The 12,528-nt window shown below is 48.5% G+C and overlaps 1 protein-coding gene across 1 annotated transcript; it reads left to right on the top strand.

The window, feature by feature from the left end:
- Positions 1-10,952: 10,952 nt before the first annotated feature.
- Positions 10,953-11,927, top strand: TSSK6 (testis specific serine kinase 6; the record flags this gene model as incomplete). The annotated part of the gene is made up of 1 exon (XM_083865682.1): positions 10,953-11,927. The coding sequence occupies one exon, from the start codon at positions 10,953-10,955 to the stop codon at positions 11,925-11,927; it is 975 nt and encodes a 324-aa protein (XP_083721808.1).
- Positions 11,928-12,528: the final 601 nt, after the last annotated feature.

Here is a 12,528-nt window from a genome sequence, read left to right as displayed (position 1 = left end):
TCTGTGAAGTGATAAGATGAGAAAGTTGTTATCAGTCGTTTCTGTGACTGCAGACACCACCTGCCCACTGCTGTGGTTGCTTTTCCTCTGCTGCTGACAAAGGCTCCAAGGCTATTTTTTTCCTTAGGATTGGAAATAAATCACTCCAATCAGTTGCTTTTCTTGAGGCGCTACAAAACAAACTACAGTGGAAATGTTATCACTGGTAACAGATTTAGCCTGCAGGACCATGCACTCATTTGAATTTTAACATTTAAAAATAGTTTCTGGTGGTACCATGTAAATACAAGGTATGGCCAGCACAAGCAGATAGAAATTGAGCAAAGTTACATGACTGGAAGTTGTTTCTGCCGCTGACAGTTCCTGATGAAACCCTGCCTCATCCCTCCTGCTGTGCATTCAGGACACTGGAGTGACTCGGAGAAGGAAGAGCACTCAGGAGACAATGCCACCTTAATGATCGCACAGCTGCCTCTCTCTATCACACCTACTTGCCAGACAGATATCTGAGAAAAATAAAGCATTTTCTGTCTTGACAAACAGGCTGTGCCTGATTCCCACCACTGCCCGAATTCCAGCAGTGCCTGAGAGCCCAGAGGTGTCATCTTTGCACTTCTGCTTAGCTTGCTACCATTGCAACCTGCTGATATAGGCTTGGTAGGACAGCAAAAGGGTGGGGGAGTTGAATATATTTACTTCTCAAAAATAAAAATTGAAAAAAAATCAGTTCTTGTCTCTGAAATCTATATTAAGAAACCCACTGGGAGGTGGGAAGATAGTTGCACAAGAGAGGCTTTTCTCTGCTCAAAATTCAAAGCCTGCTCCCAAGGCAGAGCCTGCATGCTGGGGGCAGAGGCAATGCTGCTTTTCTCTCCAAGTACCCTGGCAGCAGCTGCAGGAGGAGACCCTGCCATGCTCACCCCAGTCCCCATGCCCAGAACTGAGCAGATTTAAGCCATGTCCCTGGCAGCAGCTGTCCTTCCTCCAGGTGCCAAGGCCTTGCCCTGCAAGACTGATGGAGGAGGTATACGTGACACCAAAGAAGGCTTCCAGCATCAGCACCTTGTTATCTAAAAGTCCCTCATACGTATTCTATGTAGCCTCCCATGGGCAGCTCCACACAGCTCTGGCTCTTTCTCTCTTCCTTCTGCAGTTCTGACTCACTCCTTCCTGTCCCTAGCACAGCCACCTAACACTGTCTGTCCCTTGTACAGCATCTTACACCTTCTGTCCCTTACACAACCTTCCATCCCTCCCTCCTCACAGCACAGACAGCAGACTCCAACTGACCCCCTATCACCTAATTCATTCTTTTACCACATCCACAGCTGTGAGGGCAAGGCTGTTGCCACTCTTTGGTAATTAACACAATATATCAGGGGGCAAGATTGCCCTCAGCACTTATCTCTATCTGTCCTTCCATACAAGACCACCACAGCTTCCCAAAAAATAGGTTTTTCCCTCCTCTTCTCTTGTCCACAAAAGCGCTGCTTCTTTCCTAAAATACATATGCTTTTCTAAAACACTCAGCTGTAGTCCTGCCTGGCACAAGCCAGCTCAGGCCACACAGTTCAATATTGCTGAACTTAAAACAATCTGAGAGCAGGATCCAGTAAGTGGCAATCAAGCAACTTGTCCCCTTAAAACAGAGCCTCTGAGCAGCAAAACAAAAGCAGGCAAAGCCTTTGTACTGAGGCTCTTGCTGAGGCCAAGCAAGAGCCAAGGAAACAAAGGTAGCACAGGAGGGATGCTGTGTCCTACCTTGTCACAGCTTAGAAAGAAAGTGGGGGTTTGGGATACCAGTTGTTGTTTTTGCAAGCTAAAAGGCTTCAGCACACACAGCAAAATGTGCTCAGAAATACAAGGTTTTCACCCTCCCAGCTAACAAAGGGTGCTGACCCAGGAAAACAGAAGGAGATCTGTCCCAGCATTTCCCAACTGTGACTAGTGGGACAAACATTGCTCACACCACGATTTCTTTGCCCCATGCTCTATCTTTCCAACTGACCATGCTGTTTGGTCTAGGTGGATGATGTCCAAGGGCTGCCCTGTGATGCATTACCTTTAGGGACACAGTGACATGAGAAAAGGGAAGGGGAGAAGCAGCAACATGAAAGATTGACAGGCAGAGACCAGAACAAGATTTTAGGCCCAGCATTTAGGAAAACTCTATTTCTCATGTGAAGCAATCTAGATCTAGAAAGAAAAAACCAAAAGCTAGGGAAGCCCTCAGCATCAATCTTGGAGTCTGGCGTTGCAGAAAAATCAGCTTTTGGGGTCATGGACTCATCTGCCAGGTGGCACATCTTTTTCAACTGAATCCTCACCACAGACAGGCTTTTAGCCAAATTTGCTCAAAAAATCAAACAAAACAAAGCAAAACCAACCCCCAAAACCACTCACACAGGAAAAACTGCCACAAATGCAAAGGCTTGTCATTTCATATCTTTCTTAAAACAGAGGTTCTTTCATAACCCCACAAACATAAGGAGTCAGGGAAATTATAGCTCTGTATTACAGAAAAAAAAGTAAAAATCCATTTGTTCCATAGAAACATTAAGGTTGGAAAAGACCTCCAAGAGCATCAGGTCCAACCTTTACCCAAATACCACCATGGCCACTAAGTGGCATTGTGAAGTGCCACGTCTGCTCAGTGTTTGAACGTTTCCAGGGAGGGTGACTCCACCATTTCCCAGGGAGCCTGTTCCAATATCTAACCACTCTTGCAGTGAAGAAACTCTTGCTAATATCCAGCCTGAACCTCCCCAGTGCAGCTTGAGGCTGTTTCCCCTTGTCCTGTCACCAGCTGCCTGGGAGAAGAGCCCAATTTGTGTAAGTCAAGAGTGGCCACTATACAGCAAATATTTGGGCTTGAGAATCCTACAGTCAGAGCATTAAGGGCAGCAATAGGGCATCGAGAGCCATATTAGCTGTGATATAGCTACATCTCCGTAGGATCATCCCAAATATTTGCTGGAAGTTGTGGTTTTATTCACATTTTATTTCTTTTTCATGTTTGACAGAAGACAGCAGTGCAAAATCTGGAGGGGAAGAGAGACTGGCCGCAGTGTCCCCTCTCCAGGCTGTTGGGGCAGTCTGCAGGGAACTGCCACACTTATCCACGTCCTTATTTAATGCTTCACTCGTTCTTCACACTCCTGTACACGAGGTGCCAGGGCTTGCAGACAGGTCTAGCAGCAGGACTCGAGCACTCTTTGAAGGAATACAAACAGCAGCTAATTAAATCTATTGTTAAAACAATTTGTTTCTTGCTGGGGCCGAGTGATCTGACGGCGTTTAAACAAGACAGGTTTCATTTCTGAGGGCAGACTGCCATCTTCACTCAGGAACTCCTCACCCCAGTCACTTTAGATTCAAAGCACAGATCAGCAACAGAGAAATAGCAATAAAATAAAAACCCAGCTCTGAACTCTTCTCCGGGAGGAGTATTGTTCAGTGGGAAATTCCATGATTTAGCCGAACAGCAGGAGCTGCCTGAACAAACAACGGTGGCAAGCAGTGAGATCCTCAGCACGAGAATCACAAAGGTCTATTTCCAAGGAACACCTGCCCCCAAGAGGGCACTGTGATATTGTGTATTCCTCCTGGCTTGGGCACCGGGAGATTATTAATATAAATGTCATGCCATGGGAGCACCCACAGCCCGAACAGTGGGACAAGGAATGCCATCCCTGCAGCCCAGCCCCACAGCCACTGCCAGCAGGAAAAGGGGAACACCTGCTTCTTCCTTCCATGGATTCACTTCCCTTTTAGGGAAATCCACAAGCAGGAAAGCAGCAAAAAGCCCAGTTTGCTGGAAAGCAAAGCAGCCGATGTCATGCAAGATCTGCTGCTGCCGGTGTGAGCAGGGCTGTACTCACTCCACACCCAAACCACCCATCCCTTGGCAGCTGGGTGGGATAAGCCTAGGTTTCCTTGGCAGTTTTCCTCCGAGGGTCATGGATAGTTTCTTGCTTGATTTCTCAGGCAGTTTCAGCTTCAAATACCATAAAGGCTTGTGCAGTGAAATGCTGGATGGAGTAAACAGATGGTGTCTGCTCAGCAAACAGACCTCCAGACCCTGTCAGCTGCCTCCAGCCTTGTTCCCAAAGTGCCTGCCTGTCTCCCTCCCTCTTTGATATGCACACACTAATTATCTGGTCCAAGATCACCTCCTTCTGCCACTTAGAATGTGCCTTTAGAACCTGGCCTTTCTATCTTCCAATCTCAGTCTGAACAGTCTCATCACTCTTGACAGCTCTGAAGCTCTCCTGGTGGAGGTTTGCATGTCTAGCCTGTCCCCTCCTTCAGTCCTCCCCGACCGGCTCATCCAGGGCTAACCAGACCTGTGGGAGAAGCCACTTCAGGGATTTGTGGAGCAACTTCTGGAAAGGTTTTACCACATGACTCCACGGCACCTCATGAAATCAGCTGCTGATAACATCCATACTACTTAAAAACATTTAAACATCTGCTTTGGAGCTCTAAAACTTTGCCATCGACTTTCCAACCCTGTGCACCATAGGCTGCTGCAGCCTAATTATAGACCAAATTCTGCAACCCCTAATTGGCCACAAATTACTTACATAGGTGCCAGACAACTAAATCTCTTTCTGAACACATCATGCTCTCCACAAGCAGGCAAGGAAATCACTGCAAGGAGGAAAGTGGTGTTCACTTGGGATAGTTAAACACAAAATGCTTACCTGCTTTTCTAGATTATATTTGGATTTAGCAGACATAACCTGATGTAAGAAAAGTTGGGAGCTGAGAAGCTTTCCTCTCAACCCTCATTGCCACCCACTTCCAGTTCTATTTCCACTAACCCAAGAGGGCCTTGCTGTGACTTTTGAAAGCTTTGCCTTGCTTAAATCCTCACCACTCCCTCCTGTTGGACAGCCAGCCGTGAGGAAGCACCAGCTAACTCTGCCTGGGGACAGAGAGCAGGCACACAGACATAGAAAAGCAAGTCACCAGCTGTGGGAGGCATTTAATCTTTCAGCTACGAGAGAGGTTTTTTGTGGATCTTGAGGCAACAAGGAGAGCAGAGACATGTTCCTTGCTTTCAGGTATGTGCAGCATGGAGCCCCAGCTCCTACCCATGGCTTGTCACCAGCTGCCCAGCACCAAAGGGGACCTCAGCAGGCTGGCTGGGCTCTCTCCCTGGCCTTGAGGAGGGGCAGGAAGAGTAGGCTCAGAGCTTCTCTTGACCCAGCAGCCTGTCAGTGCTGCAGAGCCCTTCCCTTTGGCCTGTGCTGGTGCTTGGAGGGTCAGGGAAGCACTCAGGAATCAGCCACTTGGAGGCAGAGCCAAGTGTCTGCAGCGTGGGCCAAGAGAGAAGCAGCTTCCCAGCTTTTGGAAGGGAGTTGGTGGGAAGGAGCCCTCTGAACAAAGACACAGGGAGATGACACCTCCAGCCAGGAAAGGGTGTGGTGGGCTCTAAGGCTGAGTATCCCATCTGCTCCCCTCTCTCTCCAGCCATGCCTACCCCTCTCAGCAGGCTTTCCAGCTGAAAAGGAACCCCTGCTTCCCTGTGCAGCTGGTTTTCCTTTGCTCTGACAGGCCAGGCATGACTTTCCACTTACTACAAGGATGGAGGCATATGATCTCACTTTGCTTCCTCTTTCCATAAGAATTTTGGTCCAAAGCCTCTCAGAGACAGACCTGCCAAGAGAGTCTTCCTGCTCCTCCAGCAACTCACTTGTCACTGCCTGCTTAACCCATTTTGTCTCCCTCTCCACTCGAGTTTTTTGCCTTCAGGGTTGAGACTACTGGCAGGTGCAGCCTGGCAATGCCAGCTGCAAAATCCTCTTTGTTGAGCAGCCCATTAGCCCTTTTATCTTTCACCTCCTTTGGCACCTAGTGAGGCATTCACAAGCTGCTCCAAGAGGTGGTAGTATGGCCTATTGCCATGAATCTATTCCCTCTGATGGCTTACAAACCCGTTTAATGTCCCTCACACAGTTTAAATTCTAATTTTCATGAAGAGATGTGCTGGCCTCAGGTTTCTCTCTGGTGTCTGAACAACCTTGATTAATCAAGTGGATGTCCACTGAGTTTGCTGTTTGGTGTTATTCCTCTCATCCTGCTGAATTTTTGGGAGACTTTGTACTAGTCCCACACCAGCTTCACTAGTTTATTCTGTTTGAGAGGAGGGTGGGGTAAGGGCAAGATGTGATGGCAAACAGCAGTGGGGGTCACAGCCACTTTTGAACACCAGGGATGGGAGGTCCCAAAACTCCTTATCTGCCAAAGGGATAAAAACCCCAACACAGCCTGAGTATCTGAAACAGACACCAATCCTTGAAATGTGAGAGGGAAGAGAGGCAGTAAAACTAGCACATTGCCCAGCACAGCTTTCTGGCTACCTGTGACTCTGGTTTTCTCCTGTGTCTGCACTTCTCCTGCTGCCAGGAAGGAGCCACAGCACCGTGACCAAATTCAGGGTGTCATTGTGCAGACAAACATCAGATGTTCAGAGAGAAGGTTGTACCTTTGACTTCCCAGGTCTGCTTGACACCAGTGCCTGAAATATCTGCCCAGACATCTTGATTGTGCAGGAGAGGATCTAGGGCAAGGACAGCAATTCAGCTCCTGAGGCAGCTTGTATTCAGTCTGCTTTTCATGGGATCTGCCCCACTTTTCATCTACTCAGATATCACACACCCCAGTGATCAGTTACCACACTGAAGGGTTCTTGGCAATAAAGGGGCAAATAACATCACTATTGAATTGAGAGTATTTGCCAAGTGTCATTTTCTTCCCTGGCTGCAGCTCAGCTGATGAGTGGCTGCACCTCTTACAAGTTGGCCTCAGCTTGGCTTGTTTCCATTGGTACTCATACCTAGAGGTTGTAGCGTAGCTCCTTGGGACTACAGAGAAATTATATGCAGAATTTTCACCAGCCTTCTGCACCTGCAGCACCCAGATAGATGGAAAGAGAAACCTGAGGCCAGCACTGGTGTGCCAGAAACATCTCTTCATGAAAATTCGAATTTAAACTGTGCTGTGAGCAGCGTGGTTCTTTTCAGGCCGGCAGTCACTGTGAAAGTGCAACAAACATACTTTTAAAAGTAATAAAATCAAATACAGGATAAAACATAAAAAAGTTTTTGTTTGCCCATTGCTGGCAAGAAGATCTTGGAAACTTCATCTGCTGGGAAGAACTGTGGTTACCCTTTGTGCTATCTATAATGACTTAGTAAAGCAAAAATGTTAACATTGTTTTTACTTCTTGTACAGAAGTTTGCCCATTCCCTTATTCTCAGGGTGCCAAGAAATACTGTCTGGTCCTGGGCTTGCCACAAACTGGACACCTAGGAATTCCTTGACTGGTCTTGAACATTGCAGCCCTTGGGCAAAATATTTTTGCTGGTATGGAAATAGAGGTATTTAAAGAAATCTCAAGGGCTCTGTGCAAGTACAGAGGTCATGCTACACATTGTAACTTACAGCCTCATGGCATAAGGTATAAAAATACGGTATGTTATGGCTTCTTGGACATCTGCATTCACAGGAGTTGTATTTTGCTACCCTTGTGCCAACAGGACCCATGTTAAGCTCAACAGTGTCCACTCACCAGTGAAATCCCTGCCCCCAGGGGTGTCAGTCTGTCATCAGATCAATGGCAGGCATCTGAGACTGTCACAGCCCTGCCCCCAGGGGCTGGGGGCAATGGGTTCACAGGGAGAGGGGGAAGTTCCCAAAGCATGCATGATCTAATGGCCCTGGTTTACCATATTTATCTCTGGGACCTCAGAAATGGCACTGAGGCAGTACTGCCTCGGTGAGATTCAGCAAGAGAGCAGCCCCCCCATAAAGGCACCACACGGACATGTTACCAGTGGGAAAAAATCTGTGGGTGATGCAGAAAGAAAAAAAATCCCTCCTCTGTCAGATGTCATAGCCTGTGTGTTCTCCTCCAGTCAAAGGTGGTTGTACAGAGATACCCAGTGGTGTGGCATGACCTTAGATGAAGGTCTAAGGCCAGAGACCTTTGACTGCATGAGCTCCCCACAAGGCTGCCTCACCTGGTGCTCCTTCAGGAGCTGATCAGCCCTTTGGAAGAGGGATGGTCCTTCAGGAGCTGATCAGGCCTTTGGAAGAGGGATGGTCCTTCAGGAGCTGATCAGCCCTTTGAAGAGGGACTAACTGCATGCCAGGCTGATGCACAGCCGTGCCACCAGAGCCAGAAACGTCCCATAACGAAATCCCTGACAGTGAGCTTCAATAATTTATACCTCTACAGAGCAGCTCCTCCTGCTCATATGCCACACTTAACAAAGCAGTAATTGCTGCCTGATTTCTGATTGCTCTCATTAACAAGAGCAATGGAACACATCAGTTCCACAAACACAGCTTTGGTGCAGAAAATGCTTTAGAAAGCACAGAAGGTGAGGAGATTTTTTGTATATGTTGGTAGTGAGTACACGACTAAAGTATATCACTGTGACCAAAATATTTATACCACAGGTGGCAGTACTTGACGTGCAGGGTTTGAAAACAAAAGAGATTTTTGGGTACATCTTTATACCAACAAATGTTGAGCCAGCAGCCAACCAAGCAAAAATCTGTTTCTCTGGGATCTAAGGACAGTGCAGAAGGCTGAGCTCAGCTGCCATTCCTCCCCCTCTGCCTGGCAGTGCCCTGCCAAACCAACCCCTCTCATCCCAGCCTCTTGCTGCCTGCCTTTGGAGCAGTTTGCAGCAGTCCCAGGCCATGCTGCTGGCTGTGGGACAGGAGCTCAGGGATGCACAGCAGTGATGCCTGCAGCCCATGCAACTGGCAGAGCTGCAGCCTGGAGTGTACAGGAGGGGGAGTGTTTGCTTCGATAGCTGCTTCCTCCCTAGGAAACCAGGGCTTGCTTCCCTGTCTCCTGCGAGCCCTCCCACCCCCAGGATGCTCCAGCAGCATCTGACTGCACAAGGCTTTTTTTGGGCTCCCAGGAGGGCTTACTGAGACTGAAACTGCCCACTTCAGCCAAATTTTCAGAAAACTTCCCCAAAATGACCTGCTGCCTCGAGCAGATGAAGAATTGCCAGCAGCACAGGACTCCTCTACATTACTCCTTACCATTGCAACCTGATTTGTAGCTGCCACTTTGATTTTTCAGCATCAATGTGGACACTCCCTCTTCTGGTTATGGTATTGCATGGGCTTCAGAGAGGCTTCTCATAAGTGAGGATTTACCTGTGGGTTTTGGGAACGTGTGATGTTACTGAACTGCCCATTCCTATTTTAAAATACATTCTGAGCATCAGCCAAGCCACTGCAGATGTCTGCACATGTCCTTCTATTCCCAGGAGCAGCAGTGGTATTTTCCAGAGGTGCTTTGGTAGTAAATGGGGAAAGGAAGCCTGGTCTAAGCACTTTACTCTCATAAAAATGCCTGCCTTGGTTCAGTTATGTTTGGCCATCTCAATGTTCCCAGCTCCTCTGAAAAGTCCAGCTCAGATCTCTGCTGCAGTCACTGTGGTTATGACTCAAGGGCTAAACTTGTCAGGAAATCATGCATATCCAGCAGAATGGGATCTGCTGATTGCTAGGTGGGATTCTTTTGTGTTTAGTAATGTCAGTTTCTGAACAGGGAGTTGGGAAACTGCTTCTTGCTGATCCACTTTGGAAACAAGAAAACTGGGGGCATTTATTTGAAGGCCCAAACATGCCTGATGGTACAGCCTGATGGTATTCCTGGTGGTATATGCCTGGCAACCATATTTCCATGGCATGTTGAATTCCCATACTTCCAGCTGGCCTGTAGAAATAACATTTGAAGTGGGAAAGTGGTTTGGTTTGGACCTTCAGCCTCTAAGCAGATAAAACTCAACATGGTGACTGCTTTACTTGCTCTTAGCTCAGAGTAAAGCTCCCCTGCAACACATACAGAGCTATGTTTGCAGCTTTGAGCTATTTTAATTTCCTCAAAGTGACTTCAGAATACTGACAAGATGGACTCACAAGAAAGATTTTCTTTCGTCTTCAGCTGATCACCATTTCACTTTATAGTGTACTTGCAAAATGAAACATATATTCAAAAACTAAAAATAGTGTTTGGGTTGGTGTTTTGGAAGATGGGGTTTTGTGGTCCTAGGCTTCTTTGAACAGCTGGAAAGGAAATGTGGGCTCCACAGGGAGGACAGGATACTCAGGCAGCTTAAAAAACCCAGCACAAACCAGGAACAACTGTTTGTGAAAGCCAAGGATTCAGCACCTGGAAGAAGGAGCTGACACTGGCCTGAGACACAGCATGTGATGGGAGGGTGATGTTGTGGCCCAGCCCAGCTGACCTCTGCTCAATTTGACTGCCACATTATGGCAACTAAAACGGACTAAAACCTTTTGAAATGCAAGTTATAGAAGGTCTCTGAAGGATCTCAGGTCTCACTTCTCTGTAAATCTCCAAAATATCATTTTGTTAAAAACAGATAAAGAGCAATTCCAAGCTCAAAAACCCAAAAAGCTGTTTTTTCTGAAAGATGCACTTGAAGTTCCCCATCCACCCCACAAAAGGTCAGAAGGCCTCCCTGGTAATGTAATAGCTCTGTGCCCCATCACCAAAGAAGTCAATATTTATAGCCAGCCAAGGTGATTCACAGTTAGTGCCACTAGAAGAAGTTTCTCCTTTGTACCACTGTGTGTGGTTTGGATTTTAATGTAATACCCTGCAGAAAACCAGTATAGGTCCCCAGATGGGTCCCTGACCTCAGAAAGCTGACATTTAAACTTTCATCCATACGGCCCTATGTTGAGAACTCAAGTGAAGAGGCTGAACGGATAAAAACTCTAAAATACCCAGCCCCAGCAGAGTTGTCCCCTGTGTGCGCGGGCATGAGCAGAGGGGACCCACCTATGTCACCTCACAAAGGAGATGTCACACACAACATTCCACCCGTCACAATGCCCAGGTGGTGTGTGGAAGCAAGTGTTGCCATAGGGGAAGTTGAGCAGCTGCCATGGAGGAGACAATGCAGCTTCCCGATCCTGGAGCCGAAGAAGACCATCCTGAGGCAGAAGAAGACCATCTTGGAGCAGAAGAACAGCTCCAGCCAACCCTGCCAGAACCAGAGATAATGCCAAAAAAATCACAGCTCACACCACCAAAGCCTGATGGAGGAGAGAGGTTACTCAACGAGCTGGGCTACAGGCTGGGTCAGACACTGGGGGAGGGCAGCTTCTCCAAGGTGAGAGCAGCCACCTCCAACAGACACAAGGGGCCCCTGGCTGTCAAGGTGGTGGACAGACAGCGAGCACCCCGAGCCGTGGTGTTCAAGTTCCTGCCCCGGGAGCTCTCCATCGTGCGCAGGATCCAGCACCCCAACATCGTGCGTGTCTTCGAGCTCATCGAGGTCTGCAACAAGAAGCTCTATATCGTGATGGAGGCCATGGACACCACCCTGCTGCAGATGCTGCAGAAACTGGGAAAGCTGCCCTGTGCCCCCGAGGCCCGGGACATCTTCGTGCAAGTGGTGAGGGCCGTGCGTTACCTGCACGACCGCAACCTGGTGCACCGCGACCTCAAGTGCGAGAACGTGCTGCTCTCAGCCGATGGCCGCCGCGCCAAGATCAGCGACTTTGGCTTCAGCAAGGAGCTCAAAGGGTACCCGGACCTGAGCACCACCTTCTGTGGGACAGCAGCCTTTGCTTCCCCGGAAGTGCTCATGGGCATCCCCTACGATGCCAAGAAGTATGACATTTGGAGCCTAGGGGTGATGCTCTACATGATGGTGGTGGGCAACGTTCCCTTTGATGACAGCAATGTCCAGAGCATGCCCCAGCTGCAGAAAAAGGGAGTGATGTACCCAGAGGGGCTGCCCCCACTGCCAGAGCCCTGCCAAGCCCTCATCACCCAGCTGCTGCAGTACACTCCGTCCTCCCGGCCCGGCGCGGGGCAGATCGCCAAGAACCGCTGGCTGAATGGGGACATCTGAAGGAGACAGCCCTCCCTCAAGATTCTGGAAGAGCATTTTGGTGCAATAAATACTGTCATGAAAAAGCATTTCTGTGGTTTGTTGATTGTTTTAAAGCTCAGGGGTGCCTGTGTGTGGAGCTGATTGAATTTCAGGCACCAGCAAGGCTATGTGCTCTCAGGGAGTGGTCAGATCCCAAAACTGCAGTGGGATCCTGCTGCAGGCTGGGTTTTGAGACACAACAGCCATGCAGAGTTGCCAGGGCAGGGTGGTGAGGTGCAGCAGCTCAGCCCATCATGGTGCCTCTGCTCTCTAGAACACCAAAACTCAGGCACAGCAATCCCAATCTGCTCCTCCCCACCCTCTGCTGCTGCATGCAGGAGGGAGGAGGAGAGCTGCCCTCACAGGGGTCTTGGCTTCTCCTCAGCCTTGTTCATCACCAAACTGTATTTGAGCAGGTGGCAGGGGAGAATCAATGGTCCTACAAATCACTGCTGCAGAGAAAAGGCCACATTTTTTGTGTGCCACTATTTCGATCTCACAGTGATACTCACAGCCCAAAATCACATTAGGATTTTTGCAGGCAGCAGATTTTTGCGTTACCCACCCAAAAGTTTTGGTG

Source organism: Zosterops lateralis, assembly GCF_965231275.1.
Source record: "Zosterops lateralis genome assembly, chromosome: 7".
NCBI lineage: Eukaryota > Metazoa > Chordata > Aves > Passeriformes > Zosteropidae > Zosterops > Zosterops lateralis.
This window is presented reverse-complemented; position numbering and strand designations above follow the sequence as displayed.